This window comes from Camelus dromedarius, chromosome 3 (genome assembly GCF_036321535.1).
Source record: "Camelus dromedarius isolate mCamDro1 chromosome 3, mCamDro1.pat, whole genome shotgun sequence".
Lineage (NCBI taxonomy): Eukaryota > Metazoa > Chordata > Mammalia > Artiodactyla > Camelidae > Camelus > Camelus dromedarius.
In genome coordinates this window covers 17205507-17225606 of record NC_087438.1, presented here as the reverse complement: position 1 = coordinate 17225606, position 20100 = coordinate 17205507, and the positions used below count along the sequence as shown (strand labels likewise).

Genomic DNA, 20100 nt, shown 5'->3' with positions numbered 1-20100 from the left:
GTCTCTATGTGGGTACTAATGAAAAGATTGAATATTGCAAACATTAGAAAGGCTGGGAATAATCATTTCCTATAACAAAATTGTAGGACACACCTATAGGGAAATGAATGACTCAGTGAGACTCTTGTGTAAACTTCTGTGAGATTTAGCAGCAGCTGATTCACCAAAATAAGAGAAGCATAAGAAAGAGAAGTTGCCACATTAACCTGTGAAAGGGCTGAGTGCAAAGGCTTAACTGCAATGGCAAACACTATTCTCCTGTGTAATAGATGACTTTTATAATATCTCTGTGATCAAAAAAACTAAACATATCTCTTGCATTCTTAAAAAAGGCAGAAACATATTTTTGAGGAAAAATATGAAGATGGCTACTATTTTTTAAAAAATTGAACAGCTTTATTCTTTGGAAAACGTGTGGTAATTATTCTAGTCTAAACAAAAGTATGTAATTAGAGCTTTTTGATAAATTTATGTTAAAACTAATTGTATCATCTAGCTCTTGTTTAAAAGACATACTTGTTTTAGAGCGGCTATAGATATAGTTATTCTTAAAATAAATCTAATAACTACACTGGCATACTTAAAATAACTCCTAACTGTGCATGTATGCTGGCAGAGTCAGGTCCCTGTACCTATCTAGGAGGCTTTCAGAATGTCAGAAAGTAGTTTCAGATAATGGATAGTTTTACACTGAGCAACTATATTTGGTATTGTGGAAACTTTGCACAAATCAGTTGAAGGGACGACATTGGTTGGTAACATCTGTTTACCAAATCTGAGCTTCTGAATTGTTAATAATTTCCATCCCTCTGGACACCTAAAATAATTGTGATTGGAAAAATTAACAGAGTTGGTAGATAAAATACAAAATGCCCAATTACATCTGAATTCAAGAAAAACAACGTCCATCATTTTAATTTGCTGCATCTGGTAACCTAAACATGGAATTTAGATTGGACATTCTCAGTACTGAATTGACAATATTGTACCTCTTTTTAATTGTATTTTCACTTGTTTTATGTTCCTGTTAAACTGAGCCCTGGATTTCAACAAGCCACCTCTCAATTTTAAAAAGTAATAGAGACCCAAAATGGTGTTGTCTTATCACAGCATTTCACAGTTACTGGGGAAGCAACTCAAGGATGATTGTGGGAGCCCATGATTGGGTTAACAAATTGTAACAGATCCCAGCCACTTACCTCCTTAAAAAAGATGTGCTTAGTAACTGCCTTGAGGTTTTAGCAATGACCCAGGCCCCCGGCTATCAACGGCTATCAATGCTGGGTGTGCCTGCTGTTAGTCTTCTATCCCCAAAACAGCCTTGGGCTGGAATGGTAAACAACTTATAGAAAGCTGCAGACTCAGAGGTGAGAAGGCTGGTTAGCCAATGACGGGTAAGACCCTCTGAGGGGGCAACCTGAGACAGGCATAGCCACCTGAGTCCAAGAAAATCTTGTCAAGCAGCTGATTCTCATACATTCTGCCCTGATAAGCTGAAAGGCTCAACACGATTATGATTCACCAGAAAGGGTCTTCTTACCTTGAGCCAAACACCAACAATAAACAAAACCTTTGTACGCATTGTAATCCCACCCTGTCCTTCCCTAAATTCCTGCTTCAACTGTACTCAACAAATATGAGACATTTGAGAGGCTTGTGGAGTTGGCTCCCGACTCCCTCTCGCTCTCTGGACTTTTCCCCAGAGTCTTAAGTAATTCATTCCGTCTTGGTGGGACTTCTGCTGGCCAGAACCCACAACTGGTGACAAACCCACAGATGATCATAATTAATTTTTGATAAATAGTGCCATTTTTTATATTAAGAAGAGTTCCTGATCCTATTTAAGTTACTCAAAGCAAGATCTGAAGCCATATGAATATAAACCCGAACGTACATTAAATAGAATACCACTGAAGTGTGATGGAAGTTTGATCTAATCCTGCACAAATTCACTATTTTATGTTATTGGGTGAATTTTAAAAGAAATTCCAATGACAACGTCACCTTAAAGCTGCTCTTCCTGCGTAAACACCCTTGCATTTATCTATAATTTCACCTTAAAATCTTTAAATTCTACATCATTCTTTTCTCTCTTTAATAAATCTCCTGCTTCTGTGATACCACACTTCATATCCCATTAAGTTTCCCTCACTTTTCACTAACTCACAGGTCAAAAATATTATTAGATGATGACTTTCTGACTGTTTAATAAAGTGATCTAAATGAAATGGTTAGTTTAGGGTAAAACTTCTTTTGATTCTTTAATATAGCAAAGCTGTTGCAGGCAAAGTTAAGAATTAGAAACTATTGAAAAAATTTCAAAGTATAAAGCAAGAAGATTCTGAAAATACTCACATATATATAAATGTTCATTTTAGCATAGGTGTGAGAGAGTATTATATCCTAATACTTCTTGGAAGAAAGTAAACATTGCACAATTATCAGGATTACATTTTATTTTTAAAATTTGCTTATGCACATCTTCTATTCTGTTACTTTCCCTAGCTTATGTAGTTACCTGATGTAGTGAGATTTAACTTACTAATAATTTAGGAAATGATTATTTTATGTTCAACCACTATACCTGCAAAAAAATTGTTCCTTTTTTTTCCTTTCTGGCTGTCCTGTTTGATTTAGCAACTGACTAACTCACTCCCTTCCCTACACTGGCATTTTTAATAGCCCTATGGCATTGGCTAAACAAGACTAATATGCACATTGGACAAACAGAGCAGGAAATTATCATCCAAGTGTATATTGATATTATTTTTAAATATTTGCTATATTGAACTAGATGAAACTTTTTTATTAACCCCACAACCTGCATTTAAGGATACTGGGTGAATTATCAGATAAAGGACATATCAGCAGCAATACAGTGGGCAGTAGGATGCTAGCCTGTATTAAGTCCCTACTTCTTTCTCTGTGTCCGTTAGGCGCTCCACATTAGCTGTCTTCCAACAATACTTTGAATTACACATCGTATTCATTTTAATGAGTGGAAATCAAAGTTCAAAAATATTAAGTAACTTCCTCACTGCTTTTTATGTATTGGGACTCAACCACATTTTTCTTCATGAATATTAGGTTCATGTGGGGTTTGTGTGGGCACACATACATTTGTAAATACAAAACGTTTACTATGATTTTTTTCTTGGTATGTGTAGTATTTCCATTTTCTGAAAACTTCAAAAAACAATATGCTAACATCTCTGTAGTCTTGATAACTGATTCACTCATAAAAATTCACCATTTTGAAAACATCTGAGAATTCATCAAAAACCTAATAAATAAGTAATCGTATATTAGATTCCTCAAACTATCTCATTTATCTTATCTGTATTTGAATTGCCATGTATACAGTTGATACGGAAATTGATATCAGTTTTGTATTTTACATAAACATCTTTTTATTTATGTGTCGAACCCTGGTGATCCGGATGAGACAGGTGCTCTCCTAAGCCCTCTGTAATATATTAAACTTTATTTTAGATAATACTGCCAGAATTTTAACCAGAAAAAATGGATTCAACAGACATGAAATAAGTACCTATCTCCTGCCGGTGGTGATATCAGACAACGATTACCCGATTCAGAGCAGCACAGGCACGCTGACCATCAGAGTGTGCGCCTGCGACAGCCAGGGCAACATGCAGTCCTGCAGCGCCGAAGCCCTGCTCCTTCCCGCCGGCCTCAGCACGGGGGCCCTCATCGCCATTCTGCTCTGCATCATTATTCTGCTGGGTAAGAAACTTTAGAGGAAATGGGACTATTTCCTAGATGGCTTCTCCGCGTTCGTAAGGAAACGTTGCTGTGAAAATACTTCCCCCAAATCTAACCCCAAATTTAAGACAGAGATAAATTAACTGTGGAATGTTGTTTATAATGACATATTTTACCTGATCAGATACTTGTTACCTTCCTTTTATAAATAATGAAACTGAGACGTTAGAGATGTTTAAAACATTTCCCAAAGTTACACAGTTTTGAGGTGCTAAGCCAAGGCAAGGCACCTTGCTGTTAATCACTGTATGTAGTTTTTCAATAAATCTAAAGTTTATTTTCACTTTTTTTCATATTAAAGCTGGATGGACTCACTATCTTAACTCTTCACTGAAATAAGGTTAAAATAACCCTTTACCTGGTTCGCTCATCCCTAAAACAACAATACTTGATTTTATAACCCAGAGTAAATTGCTTTTCAACTGCTTTTAAGTTAAAAATCAGATAAGGTTTATTCTCTAGTTGTGTTATCTTAAAACTATTGTGAGTATTCCTGTGACCCTAATCAAAAAACACTGTATGTGACATTTCAAGAAGCAGTGAAATGAACTAGGATTTTGAAGCCAATCTTAGTAAATTGCACTGTCCTCATTATCAGAACCTTCTTTACTGGGTAAGATCATTTGGTTGATAATAAATAATCTGAGGTTTAAAATATTTATGTCACAAGTTTCTTTGTCTGCACATATACATGAATTTAGCCAAAATAAAAGGTCACATTTTCTCAAAAACTTAAGAATAAACATTTTCTTTCTCTTGGTAAGGGCTTATTTATTTTTTAATCACTTTGAAGGTCAAGAACACTTATCAATGGATGAAAACGTTCTTTTTTATCCCACTAAAAAAAAGTCCCTGGTTTGCCTTCTCACACAAGCTTGAGGATAAGTCTTACAGTTCTAAGTTAATAAAAAAGAAAACATAATTTAATACCACCTTACAAAATAATTCAATTGCCTTAATTCAGGCCGCTATAACAGAATACCATAGGATGGTAACTTAAACCACAGAAATTTATTTCTCATAGTCTGGAGACAGGCAAGTCCAAGAGCAAAGCACAGGCAAATTTCGTGTTTGGTGAGGGCATGCTTCCTAGTTCGCACACGGCAGTCTTCTCTGGTATCTTCACGTGGCAGAGAACAAGCATCTCTCTCCTGTCTCCTTTTATAAGTGCACTAATCCCATTCATGAGGGTTCCACCCCTGTAACCTAACTACTTCCCAAAGACTGCACCTCTGTATTCTCTCATACTGGGAATTTACCTAGGCTGTGACATACGAATTTTTAGGGGATGCATTTAGTCCATACCAGTAAAAAATCCTTTATCTTTTAAATGCCTGTTCTAATGAGACTAAATAAATATAGATATTTCTTCATACATATACCTAGTAAGATGTTTTCCCTTCCTTTCTTTATCTAATTGAATTCAAATGTTTCTCCAAATCATCATTTTTAAAGGATCATGACCAAAATGTTAGGGGATAGTGAATGAGACTAGGAAACTAATAGAACCAGGAGGAATTTGATTTTAACTTTCTCCTACCTTTTATGCTATTTTCATTATTATGATTATTAAAATAATTTTATTATTATTATTGATACCTTCTCATGGAAGTAGGGAAATGTCCTGTCTGAGTGGTGTACATTTCTACTTGTGGGTCTACACCTGTAAAGATACACCTAGCTGAAATTCATACATGGTTTTTGTAGTTAATTCAATGTAGTAATTTGAATTCACTCTTGGATCACTCACGTGATTTAGCAATTTTTTTTTTTTTTTTTTGCCTCATGAATGATATATATTTCCATGGAAAATCTCATAAATTTCTAAACCTTAATGTCTAAATAATGTGGTCTTTTTTTCTCTCAGTAATTAAGGCCTTCCAGTAACTTCATAAGTTAAAAGAAAAATCTATGCAGCTCTATCAGCAAAGCTATTTAACAGAAACAAATACTCTATATCTTGGGAAGAAAGCTGCCTTTTTAATATTGCACAAGAATGTAAAAATTTGGGCATATTTTTGCCCTTCTTGTTTCATTTGAAGCTGAATTCAGTTTGAGTCTATTTGTTATATATCTTATGTCACTATTTAATGCAAAGTATAAATAATGTCTGTACAATCAGGAAATATCTTTAAACAGTTCTTTAAAAAAAATAGGTAAGTCACTGTATTTGAAAAAACTTTCACACTGCTTTAAAAATAAATGAGAATCAGTGTTCTTAAACTCTACCCATCTTCTCTCACCCCCTGCCAAAACAAAAAAGAAATCGATGGAAGTCCAAAATTAATCCTAAATTCCAACTTGTTCCAGAAAACCTAAAAAACTTAAACCCCTTTAGAGTACTTCCACTTGTTATTTATGTGGTGTTTTTAGATGGCCCTCTAATGAATCTTTTTTTCTTTTTTCAAGTTATAGTAGTACTGTTCGCAGCTCTGAAAAGACAGCGGAAAAAAGAGCCTCTGATCTTGTCGAAAGAGGATATCAGAGACAACATCGTGAGCTATAACGATGAAGGTGGTGGCGAGGAGGATACCCAAGCCTTTGATATCGGCACCCTGAGGAATCCTGCCGCTATCGAGGAAAAAAAGCTGCGGCGAGACATCATTCCGGAGACTTTATTCATACCGCGGAGGACGCCTACAGCGCCGGATAACACGGATGTCCGGGATTTCATTAACGAGAGGCTGAAAGAGCACGATCTGGATCCCACCGCGCCTCCCTACGACTCTCTCGCAACGTACGCCTACGAAGGAAACGACTCCATCGCGGAATCCCTGAGTTCTTTGGAATCAGGCACCACTGATGGAGACCAAAACTACGATTACCTCCGAGAATGGGGCCCTCGGTTTAATAAGCTGGCGGAAATGTATGGTGGCGGGGAAAGTGACAAAGACTCTTAACCTGGGATGTATGCTCAGCTCAAACAAGAGGAATTAACTTCACCGACACCGTCTCCGCTTCACGAGATTTGATATTCAGGAGAATTTTCCTGCCACTCAGCACAATTTTGTTTCCCCATTTACGTTTTAATTTGTTCATTAATTACATTAATTCTTTCCTGTAGAATGTCTCATGGAATATATACGACATTTTATTTAATCACTTCCAAGAGCCAAAGCTATGGAAATTCAGTGTTGTCCATCTTAGGAAATAAAAGATAATTTCAGAAACATGAACAGGATAGTTCTCCCTTAAGCAGCCTCACAAACAAGCCGCTTCTGTTAGATACACGTCCTGCCCTTGCAAATGAAGCTTTTCAAAAGGCGAAGAAAAATTTTAAAGTATATCCTGTTCTATACATTAAATTAAACAAAAAATGTACATGTGGTGTTAGTAGGTGTGATATGCAACCTGGTATACAAACGTTTGTGCAATTCATTTCATCAAATTCTATCTGCTAATGTTTTATATTTATATTTTTGTATTTATTTTTAAAAAAAATAAACCAGTTTTTACAACTACCTTGTCTCTAGCTTCTTTTTTTCCCTAGGAAGAAAAAGTTTCTCCGTGGACCAAACATCTTGGTACGAAATTACACTGAATGCAGGTAAGAAAACAAAGTTATCACAATTACTATAAAGAGCTCTAACCAAATTAGAATGATTTAGGGAAGAATTATTTTTCCAGTGAGTCCTGCTATGCTGTGATATGTGAAAAACTCTTCACATTAAAAGTGATAGTCATTTACAGATCGCCTAAAAATTTACCATATAAGCGAATTTAAAACATGGCCATCCTTATGCTGAATATCCCAAAATCCCAGCAATGCAGTAATTTTGTTTTGCTCTTATTGACTAAAATAATATCTGAAAGAATAAAACGTTTTCTTATTTTTGTATGATATTTGTGCTATTCAGGTTTATGGGCAATAATAGTTCAGATAGATTTCATACTGAAATAATCTTTTAATGGAAAATATGCTTACCTCCCATGGTGACTTTGAAATGCCTAATAATGACAGTAATAATGCTGAATATTCCATTAAGATACAGCATTGTGATTATGTAAAGTTTCCAAAAATGCATTGCATATTATATGTTTGTAACAAAGTCTGTTTTTCTGTCAATGAATGATTCAATAGAATGGAAAAAAAAAAAAAAAAGAGTATTGGTGGTTAATTTCTGAAGTTCCTGAGATTGAGGGAGGCCAACTGCCACTAACTGATGCCTCTTTTCTCAAGATCCAAACATGATTTATTCATAAATGGAGCACTTTGTTGGGCCTACACTAGGAAGTCACATCCCCTGCTGAGTATATCGTCAACAATATCAAAGATTGTGTGCTTTCCAATTAGCAAAAATGGTATGCTTTTGGAGTGAGTCAAAGGGCAATATTGACATATCCTTAATGCAGAATTAATTTTTTCAATCTTCTTGCATGATATTTTTACCCCCAGCTCCCAGGCTGAAAAGACACACATCCCTCTGACCACAGACATTTTAGTTTGCATGGTATTCTAATCATGAAAGAAAAACAACCTTGTGTGGTCTAATTAAAATTACAGTCACATTACAAGGCTAAGTGACACATCAGACCATAGTAAATCTAACTTGGTCAACTTCCTGTATTCCAAGAATGGATTCATGCTCCCAAAAAGTTGACTGTCAAAAGGACAAAATTTAAGGGGAAAAAAAAGTTTGATCATGTATGCTGAATAAAGAACAAGAAAATCCTCAATATCCTAGAAGGTTTATTCATGCAAATAAAAAGAGCAAAAAATGGAAAAGATAAAAGAAGGTATATCTTATGAGCATTTCATGTTAGTTATGATTCAAACTATAGGATTCATTTGACTGAAAATTAGTTTTACAATGTCCAGCATTAGTTATTTTTATTAATATTAGATGTCAGTAATTAGAATTCTTACTTGAATATTTTTAATTATCCTCATTCAGATAATTTCAAACTGACATTAACTTGCTCTGTCATTTATTTTATTTGCCATCCAACTTTTATATATTTAAAGGATCTGTGGGCCCTAACATCATTCAAACCAGGTTTCCAAAAATTCCCTTTAAGGAGATTGATTGGCAGACTTCTTTGGCAACAAAAACGATATTATACAGAAATCATTTTTCAGAGTACTGAAACAGTCCTTGGAAAGAGATATCCTAATATTGTTTGATAATGAAAGTAATATATAATTAATTCCTTGGAGACTCTGAAATTAAAAATTACACCGATAAAGACCTGCTCAGACGGTGAGTTTCCCTTACATTATGCTCTTGCAAAGGAATGCCCAATATATATTTTATTTTATGTCCACAGTTTCTTTTCTGGGTCAAGTGGGGAAATGATTCTCATTAACATGTTGATTTTATCAGACAAATGTTGATTTTTATCAGATAGTTTATATATCCATGTATTCGTTCATTCATCAGATATTTTGAGCAACTATTATAAAAATCAAAAGATATTCTAGATCCTACACATGTCATAATAAATCACATATAACTTTATATGTGTATGTAATTCCTCTCTTAGTGAAAGTGAAAAAAAATGACAAAATAGTTATCAAAACACTCAGAATTTACAAGAAAATTCCTAACTTTTACTAACTTTTTTTAAGCACAGTGGAAAGAAATTATTCTGTCATCTTTTTCATGTTCTAAATATTCAGATAAGTGAAATAAAATTGTAAATGTTTGGTCATTAGAAATGATGATTAAGTTAATTCTCATTGCTCTATTTTCAACAAAATATCAAAGAAAGTTTATGTAATGAAAATTCACGCTCTTAGTGTGTTTCTGTACGTATGTAAAGCAGATATTGTCACAGAACTGCAAGAGTTCCAGACATTTTTTGGTATAATTAGACATTTAAGCTGTGAGTAGTTAGATGTGTAGAGTATTCTAAAATAAGGAAATTTAGGATTTAGAATTGAGAATTAGCGATATCTATATATTTGGATTCATTTATCAACACATCTACCTAAATATCTATATATAATGTCTTCACTATGCCTTCACAAGCAAAACTCCTCTGCTACCCACCCCCCACCCCTGCCAAGGCCCCTCCCTTCCCCTCCACACAGCCACTCACCCTGGCACTGGCTGATCCTGCAGGGAGGCCCCTCACCCTGTGGACTTGAGACTGGGAGGGCACCCCTAGGGGGTGTTGTAAGACCAGGAGAGCTGCAGCTGCTGGTGGCAGTGAAGGGAGCCTCCCTGGCTCCCATGCTGCCCCTCCACATCTGCTAAGAGTACTCCCCGTTCCCGACGTTGAAATAAAGTTGACCGATGGTGTCCTGTGCCTGGCTGGGCAGCTGGACGTGCCCATTACTTTGAAATAGTGCAGTATTGGTCCAGGGAGAGGAGCTCAGGGCTCCGGCTTGGACACCGTGTAGGTTGTAAATAGTTCAGTCGTTTATTTCGCTGAGCGCTCAGGAGAGAGCCGAGGCTTTGCTTACTTACTCCAGCGACACGCTCAAGCCCAAGACTCTGGACCAGACATTTTCTTGCAAATCCCCTTCTAAGAAGTTGGTTCCATTTCATCTTTAAAACTTATGCAGAATCCCACCACTTCTCAGCATTTCCATTGTTGAGCCCAAACCGCCGACACCTGTTTTTTGGGTTATTAAACGCAGTTCACTTAGGCTCTCTGGCCTCCCTCCTGTCTCTTTGCCCCACTTACACTCTACCGTCAGCACTGAGATCAAAGAAATTCTTTCAGCATGAATTTCGCTTTTGATTGTTCCGTGGTTCTAAACTCTACTCCTTCTTCATTTTACTCGAGAGCAGTAGGCAAACTCCTTACAATGTCCTCAAGGCCTCTCCAGACCCCTTTGATCTCTTATTTATTTACTTTGCTCCAGCCTTTCACCCTTTGCTCTCCACCCCACCTCTAACGTCGTGTGTTTACACTGACCATTCCTTCTGTCTCTAGCTGTGTCCTTACTTCCTTTGAGTTCTTTATCAGAGGCTATTTTTTAAATTGAGGTCCACTCTGTCCATCTTACTTAGATTTAACAGTATTTCCCTAGACTGACCCGTTGCTCTTACACTGAAGTTGTTTTCTTCTTAACACGACCACAATTTTAACATGTTACATGACTTCTTTGTTTACTATGATTATTTTCTGTCTCCCTCAAATAGAATGTAAAATTCATGAGAGCATGGATTTTATATTTTGTTTATCGTGATGCTGGAGACACAGAAGAGATAAACACCTGTTGGAAGAATTCGTAAATATTGTACTACTTGATTTATCACACATGATACTTAATTTTAAATATAGATGTATACATACTATGCATATGCTATTTCTGCCTCCTCCTTTATTTAGATAGTGAACTATTCAAAGTAACAGGAAAAAAAAAAAAAACAAAGTAATAGGAGGAATCTTAGTGATTTCTTTATTCATTTATCAGGAACCTTTTTTTTTTTTCCAGACTGATATAGTGCTTGGATATTGTTTTAAGGATAAATGTTAATTAGCCAATAATTATTTTGGCTGATTGCTTTAGGAAATTAGAGATACATCTTGAAGGACACACAAATCTGAGGAAGTCCCATTTTACATGAAGTTATGTGATAAATGTGTTTGAGATATTTACAAAGTGCCGAGAATTATGATAATGGTAATTGACATAAAATAAATGCTAGAGGCAGAGAGAGACTGGCTTTTCAGGATCTGTTCTGGTGTGGTTGAGGTCTGGGTCACGACTTTCAGAAGCTTAGTATTGTGAAAAGGCCAAATAAAGGGACAGTTGATCAGGGAAAATTTTGAGAAAGAGTGTGATGGAAGGGAACAAAAGACGGGAGCCCCAAGGAAAACTCTCCTGCTTCCTGGCTAAAAGGCACTGGGATTCAGTGTTTGAATTTATTTGTTTCTTGTATTTTTTTTCTTATTTGTTCCCTGCAAGTTGTGATTACTAGGTAGAAAGAGTTAGATTTGTATTTTCTTGATTACTTTTAAAAAATCCCACTTGTTGAAATTGACAAAATATACCAAGTTATTGATATGCAAAGAGAGTAGCCTGCAAACTTACCTAGGCATGGACTTTAGAGACAACCCTGAATCAGGAACCGACAGCAAACCACAGGAATTGGATTCCTTTGAGAAGATTGATGTGAATGAACAAAGATACTTGGAGCCAGAGGTACATTGATGGTCAAAAGTTAAAAAACAAATATATATGCTCCAAAAAAGTCAATAAAACTCTATCTATCTATCTATGTATCTATCTATGTATCTATCTATCTATCTATCTATCTAGTTATATAATTCATTTTCATCCACTCAAACATTTATTATACATATTACACTTTAAATCCAGTTTCCCTGATAATCTCATTATTTCTGTAAGGCTACACAGTATTTACTTCCATGCTGAACTAGCTACTTTATTTCCAGACATGGAAACCAGCTAAGGAAAAAAAGAGGAGGAAAGGCTCTTCTCACAACTCTAATTAGTAAGAGCAAAAACAAACAAAAAAGACAAAGAAAGTTACTTTATTTAATCTTACTTTCTACCATTATTATAAATGGGATGATTTTAGGGTATGCATAAATTAGTAGCACAATGGATATTCTTTATTCAATTCAAGGATTTATATAGGAAAGAATTAGCGATCAATAAGAGCATAACGGAAAACTGGTAGACAGTATGCGAAAGCTCTTTTCCAGCTGTGGAATTATCCTGAATTTGGAACATGACATTTACAACTCCACAGGAAGGATGGCACAGCAACTTCTTTCCAAAATTTATCTGAACAAACCTCCTACACATTGTGAAATATTTAGAAGCATTCCTAAGAGTCTTGCCATAATCTTTGTCTCTTTCCTTTTACAATCAAGAGGATTTTAAATGAGTTTTTAATCAATATGTAAAATCTATGCTGTTTATTTCCATTATCCTTACTATTAACATAGCTTAAAATAAATCTTTCTTAAATGATTTTGTCAGTGTCAGTGAATCTTTGTGAAAAACAGCCAAAGGGTGATTGATTCTACTTCCAATATATTCTACCTTTCTTTTAGAAGAGCAGAACATTAGCATTACAAAGTTATTTGTTTGAAATTATTATTTATCTTTTTCCATTGTTATTGAGATATAATTGATATATATCAATTAGATATAATTGATGTATAAGTTTAAGGTGTACAACATGATGATTTGATATATGTATTCATCTTAACTATATACCTTTGATATTCATTTCTTCAAAGAATTAAACTTTATTATGGGTAGAATTTGACTCTACCTTTGTGATAACTCTGAGCAGAGGAAATATTCATTCAAAAAGGTGTAGGTACTTCAGTAGCACCAAAATGAAACATTCTATTGGCAGATCTATACAATTAAAATGAAAGCAACTCCATAATTTTTAGGTTGCGTTTGGTTAAACACTTAAATCTGGTAAAATGCTAGTTCCAAGAAATGCATTGGACACCTAAGTAGGTATTACATAAATACCTGTTGAGTGATTGATTAATCTTGGCATTCTAATACTTTGTTTTCTAATTTTGGCACTGCGGAAAATGTCAGGTTCCATGCCTTCCCTACCCTCAACCAAAAAGGCAACATGTTTCATTCATATTTGAAAAAGCATATTCTAGAAATGTCACAGTAACCTTTTAAGATGACAGTCTCTGCCTAGGAATTCTTGACAGCAGCTATGCACAGTTATGCCAGCTATATACTGAAACTTTCTTACATCGTCTTCCCAAAAGTGATAGCCTGAGCGGACAGGATTTAGATGATTGGATGGAAGGAACACAAACTCAACGCACACTTTTATAAAATTCATTTTTGAGATGGGAATAGAAAAAGTAAAATTCAATTTCTGGTTTATTTACTGTCAAAAGTAAGTAATTCAAGTTATTTAAAGATAATTATAATATGTTTCAATTTCCCTATCTGCAAAGCTAATACCTCAATGCACTGTTAATATAGAAAACTGAACACAATTAATGTTGTACCTTGATACTTTCATTAGTATACATTTTTCAATTTTGTTGAAAAGTAAGAAAAGTAAAGATGAACACCAAAGTTATTTTCCAAATCACTTAAAATATAATGATGCATCTTTTAAGTGGTAAACATAAGTACCTAAAATGTAAGTCTGATTGTTATGTCCTTTTCACTAATGAGAATATACAGGTGAGGATTAAGTAAAATTGCTCAAGGTTCTACTCTTTTTATGCAATGGGGCTGGGAAATGCAAGTGGCAAGTGGCTAAGCTCTTAACCCAAGCCTACTAGTGGTAAGGATAAAACAATAAATCGTTATATCTCAGGGTAGTCACGATAGTGAGATTTCTATGAACTGTGTCATTTATAGAGAATGAACTTTTTAATTTAAAATTATCTAATTTAATTTAAAAATATGTAGTTGTGTTTGAAACACACATTTGGCCTTAGCTTCACGGCTGATACAATCCTGATCTCTCAGTTTGTCCCCTGAGCTTTCCAACATAAGAAGGTCATGCTGTCTACTCCACCCTTGATCACATCACAAGTATGTGAAAGACGGGGAGACGTCTAGAAAATCAGAATGGTAAAGGGATAAAGGGAGCACTGATCCTGTGAGTGGATGTGAATGATGTCTCTCCAGCATCAGAGGAGTGGGAGTTCCCTGTGTGTGCTAGCGAGGGAGTCCTTGGAGAAGGCTGGTCATAGTGTACGTGTTGTGGGGGCGGGGGGTTGGAGATCTAAGGGCCAGGAATTAAGTAGTGTTAGAGCTTAGGGTAACATATCTGTCCATTTGGGGAACCACTTACTGTTTAAAAGCTTGAGGAGGGTATCTTAGAGTAAACCACTGTGCTTCTCTGTAAGTCTGGGCACTTGGGGCCTGTAAGCTAGGTGGAAATTCCACAAGATTCCATGTTCTATAGCCCGTGGCTGAACAGCTTGGGAGGTATCTACAATACCTGGTGGGTCCTGCCAACTAAAAACTGTCACTTGCCACCTGCCTCTCCAAGGATTGGATCACATGGGCACTTGCCATCTACCTCTGCTTGGATTAAATCACGAGCCGCTGCAGCCGCTGAGCTCCAACATGCGTGGCAAGGAGTTCAGGGTGGAGAGCAGGAATGAAGTGCTCTGTGCTCTGGGAACACTGGCAGAGCAGGGGTTCTTCAGAGAGTTAGATATTTTCAGGAGAAGATTTTATAAGCCCAAATTCTTGTTTCTCCTCGTATCTGGAAAAGTACTAAATTCATTAACGGTGACATCTGCTCCTCATGACTAGCAGCAGCCTCCTCCTAAATGTGTGCTTGACTGCACGTGCCCGCTTCACTGAAATCATATATAATACTGAGTCCCCCCACTTTGGAGCAGTTCCTCAGAGCTCTCTGAGGTGCTGTCTCCTGGGCTATAGTCCTCATTTTATCCTAAGTGAAACTTAACCCACGACTCTCATGTTGTGTGATTTTATTTATATCGACAGCCCAAAGGGATGAGCACACACCTGGTAAAGAAGCAGGCTGCAGGGTGGATGTAGCATTTCTGGAGGAAGCAGCCAGCAGGAGCCCCCTGCCAGTATCACTGATGGTGATCACACAGCTACCATCTCCAGTAGAGAGCAGCAGTGGTCCAAGAAAATCAGTGTGCCTTCCTGAATAGGGTCTGTCACCCAGGTTGTCCCCACGTGGGAGCCTTCTAGAATTCTATTTGGGAACAAAGAGAGTACTTATTTACCACCACTTTGGCTAGAACTGTGGCAAGGGGGAATTCACACCTGTCTGCTCCGTCCGTGAGCACTGTCACTCCCCCGTGGCTGGGGGTGACATGGGCCCACTGTGCTAGTGCGCGTGGTGTCCCTGCTGTGTCCCTGCTGTGTCCCGGCTATGTCTGGTACTCCAGGAGGTGGCCCATGTGGGGCCTTGGAGCAGGCATGGAGACTGGACAAGGAGTCTGCCGTGTGATTATAATGTGCTCCTGGTGTTTGTTGCCGTGTGTGCACAGAGACACACGTGACCACGATCAGCCTAGGTGAGCTGGCTCTCTCTCTCCAAATGGAAATGCGCCACAGAGACTTTCCCTGAATCATGAAATTATCCTTTTCCTTTTGTCCAGACCAGATAGCAAGCCCATTTACTGCCTGGTGTCAGGAAAAAAACATATGTCCTTGGGAGTCCCACCTTTAAGACTCTTGTAGAGCCACAGGCACTGCCACCACTCTGCCTGCTGAGCCAGCCAGGAGAGCCCTCCCCAGCTAGGGACACGCCGCTAGCAGGAAGAAATGCCGCAGCCTCCCCTGGGCTGCACTGTGCACCGCGCTGGCGCTGCTGTCTGGGAGGAACACCAATGCCCTTTGCACGTCAGACAGTGGGTCCCAAGGGGGCCCAGTGGAGGAGCCACCAGTGGGGGTGCCAGTAGCCGTACCTCGGTGTCAGTGGGCAATAGGCTGAGCACGCAGGCAGGGGGGGTCTCATTTTCCTATAATCTGCAAAGGCCCTTGACTTCAGTTTAGTCCTTCCCTGCAGGTACCCCACTGCCTTTTAACAGTGAGGCCTCAGTGGCCATGCAAGACTCTGCTGGATTGAATCCCTACTCAAGGCAGGATGGGGACTCATGTGGGAGGCAATCTGGGCTGTGAGCCCTATGATGCCTCTGTCTCTAAAGGGGCCCAGTAGGCATCAAACATTTGACGTTGAGTGTCATGTCCCAGGCTGCTGTCTGGGGCAGGCGTTTGGTCCAGAACCCCATGCCCAGAACCCCAAGTAAAGCCGTGCTTAGTCTAGCGACTCCACGAGGTGTTGCAGTGACTCAGCTGGGAAGTCTGAGCTCAGAGGGACTAAAGGCAGGACCCACTGTCTGGTTTGCTGGGCCAGTGGCAAGGCATCCTGCTGAGGTTCACCCCAGTGGAAAGAAGCCAATTTGCATATAAAGCACACATAGGCTTAAGGATAAGTGTGGACTATGTTGTTTCCAAAAGGTGAAGCTACCTGCTGTGTGCTGGGCCTGCCTTAACACGAGGCTTGGTTGTGAACTGATGTTTTACAGCAAGAGGAATTTTGAAGCCCTTGGCCAACCTCAGCAGCTCATCCTTGGCTCATATGTGGGGCCATCGTCTGTCTTCTCTGCTGTAAATATTGTGTTACTAGGAGTAAATCTTCCTGGGATGCATCCTCAGAGAACCACCACAGTAGAATATTATCCGTTTAATGCCAAAGGTGGCAGGGGTTAGTTCAAGTGAATTTAGATCTTGCTACGTGGGTTACAAGCTATTCAGATAACCCATGGGCAGCTGGTTAAGTTATACTGGATGCCCTTGAAACCGCAAGCAAATTGAAGTTGTGAGTCTTCAGTCATCGTGACAAAGTGAAATATGTTGGCCAGACCTAGGGCAGCAGAGCCCAGGCCCGGGGCTTTTGGGATGTCATTTATTATCTCCATAATATTGGGAATGGGAGCCTTAATGGCGGAAAACATGATGCATCGCACTTTCCCATGATATTCATGGGATTGGGAGATGATACGGGACAGCAAGGTATGCAGCGATAGAGGGATCTGGGTCCAAGCCACATCTGCCTTTGCCATGGGCCATGACTTTCCCAGTGACGGTGTCCCAACCACACAGTTTAGAACTCAGTGTGCTGGTGCTGCCTGAAAACACAGCAGTCAGGGGAGGAGAGCCTCCCTCTCCTTCTTCTGAGTCATTGCCTGGCTCCTTTGTACAGTAGCCCACACTCGGGTGGGGGTGGTCACTTTCCTGTCCTGGCCATTAACTAATGCAGCTGAACCTTCTGAAATCTTAGCCAGTTCCCCTAAGAGTCAGTAGCTGGGCTCTTGCTTATAACTGGGAAACACACTAAAAGCCTAATGCCTGCTGGAGGGCTTTGCCCACTTCCTATCAGTATTTCTAGGTGGAAAACACATCCAAAGCAACTCACACCAGCCCCAATTATTAATGCTCTGAGGTTCAGGTGGATTCTGTCTGCTTTTTTCAGAGCCTGAGTTTTGGAATGGGAAGCCAAGGTAAAACTCAGCAGAGTGAGCACAATGCACTGAGAAACAGCACAACTTTCAAAGGCCAGTAAGTGGCAGTGGTGGTGGACCTTTTCTGGATAAATGCATCACATGCCTCTGACTTGCTCTTCTGCTGCTATCACTCATTGTTAAGAACCTTAATGATTACATTGGGCCCCTCTAGAAAATCTAGGATAACCTCTTATTTTTAAGATCAGCTGATTCGCAACCTCAATCCATCTGCATCCTTAACTCCCTTTTGTCTTGTAAGGAAGCATATGCATAGTTCTCAGGATTAGGATGTTTTACCTTTAGGGGGCCACTATTCTTTCTACACAGGTTTCATGTTCAAAAGCATCCACTTCTGTCAGTTTAGTGAAGTTTATACTATTCAAGTGAGACCTTGTCAATGTTTGATGTAATAGTTGAAGGTGAGGAGTTAGATAATTCTACTTCATTTCTGTAGGATACTAATCCTCCACTCTTATTTCTTTTGCCCCTTCTTGATTATCTTCTCCAGAGAAGCATTTCTTCATGTCTCTCACTTCTGGTCCTGTTCCCTTTCAAACTACGTTCTTGCGGCTGGTATTGTGAACTACCAAATCCCAGCTGTGTGTTCAGTATTTTGGCTTTTAGTCCTGGAATTTATCTAACTAAAGATAATTTAATTTATGATTTATTGAAGTTCCTCTTTCCCTTTTGCTTTTTTAAGAAGTCTCTTAAATTTCCCCTTCCCACATAATGACCTTTGCTCTCTGTACCAGCAGGCTGGCAGCGGAGTGGGAGCACTATGAAAAGTTAGTGTTTGTATCTGTACTTGGAGGTAATGCAATTTTTATGGTATGCCCTGTTTCTTAGTAATGCTAAGGTGTGGAGCGTGTGTGCCTGTGTGTGTGTGTGTGTGTGTCTCCACCCATTGGCCTTATGCTTTTGGGGGGAGAATACATGGAGAAAATCAGATTCAAGCAAATATTGTTATCTTTTAGAATCAAAGTTCTCCTGTGTGTTAGTCTTTACAACTAAAGAGCTAACATTCTTTCTGATTAATTCTTCATTTAAAACTATAATATATGAGTAAAGGTAAATTTTAACAGGGTTTTTTAATGTTTTCCAAGTGACAGATCCTTCTGTGCTGTCATCTTTCATTTCTGTAACTATTAAATTAGCAAGAATATGTTTCTTTAGAACTAAATAAAATTGCTATTACTGGAATGTCTCAGAAACAGCAAAAAGGCAAAACAAAATATGTCATATGCAAATTCACATTTTCATATATTAATCAAAAGAGCATTCAGAGACATGAAACAATTATTCCCCGTCTCAGTTTCTAGTCCCAATTTATCTTTGAATAAGAGGGCTTTGCACGAGATGATCTCTTTTTCAATAATTGTAGTTTTATACCTAACATCTTTGATTGCTTTCTATTATTAAAATTGCGTTTTATTCCTGCTTCATGTTTTCAATATGTTCTTTTTCCTTTTCCTTTCCAGTATCACACACACACACATATTAGTTCTGATTCTCTTTAACTGATGGCTTACCTTCCACGTGGGCTTTCGCTGTGATTGTCTTCCTCATATGTCAGGTGCTCCTTTTTAACGCTCATGGATTTTTGTTTTGCTTTCCCTAATAATATCTAACTGGAGCCAGAGGAGGGGTAAAAGTCTAAACCCTGGCTTGTGCTTTTTTAGTTAAAAATTATAGCATATTATTTCAAACTTGTTTTATTGCACATTACCATGGAAATATATTTTTCATAGTGCACTTTAATAAAGTGGAATATACTTGTATTTAGTAAAAATGTTTATTGAATGCCCATTAAATATCAGGTATTGCTGTAATCTGACTATAGGTGTCAGGGTTGAATAAAAGACCAATATCTATGTTCTCAGGGAGCTAACATTTTACCCAAGAAAATAAATATATATGGTGCCCTCCCCCTCACAGAGACATGTTTAGGTTTGTAGATAGAAATAGATCTATAGATACAGATAAAGATACACACACATTTGAAAAGTTTAACTTACAAATATTTTAAGAGAACATACTTAGCGCTACTCATGAGATATACCTTGATGTTTCAATTTACTTTCATTTTATTTAAGCACATTCATTGTGATCCACAAAAATGATTTTGAGACCGGCAAATAAGAATTTCTCCAACCTGTTCTAACATTAACATGTGGCCTCTTGTCCTGTCCCACTTCAGGGCAGTGATTTCCCCGGTGCTTGGCTCCATTCCTCCCATTCTTCTCACATGGGCTCCCTCTATGTTCCCACAGAGTTTTCAGAGTTCCATGGCGTTGCTAACTCAAGTTCCTTCAATCTCATAATTTCTCACAGCTTCAGGGTAGAGTTTGGGAGCTGATGCTTGTTTTTCGTTTGGCCAAAATCTTCAAT

General features: G+C 38.1%; 1 protein-coding gene and 1 long non-coding RNA gene across 2 annotated transcripts in view; one reads left to right on the top strand and one right to left on the bottom strand.

Annotated features, from left to right (window-relative positions):
- Nucleotides 1-7175, top strand: part of LOC105098671 (cadherin-10) — a 105220-nt gene extending 98045 nt beyond the window's left edge. Inside the window, exons 10-11 of the mRNA XM_064479723.1 lie at nucleotides 3493-3744; nucleotides 6193-7175. Of these exons, the coding sequence (XP_064335793.1) occupies nucleotides 3493-3744; nucleotides 6193-6683 (743 nt within the window). The 3' untranslated portion in view covers nucleotides 6684-7175. The remainder of the gene's footprint in view (nucleotides 1-3492; nucleotides 3745-6192) is intronic.
- Nucleotides 1-19300, bottom strand: part of LOC135319456 (uncharacterized) — a 34710-nt gene extending 15410 nt beyond the window's left edge. Inside the window, exons 1-2 of the long non-coding RNA XR_010378061.1 lie at nucleotides 19242-19300; nucleotides 11774-11838 (exon numbers count right to left, since the gene is read on the bottom strand). This is a non-coding gene — a long non-coding RNA (uncharacterized LOC135319456). The remainder of the gene's footprint in view (nucleotides 1-11773; nucleotides 11839-19241) is intronic.
- Nucleotides 19301-20100: the final 800 nt, after the last annotated feature.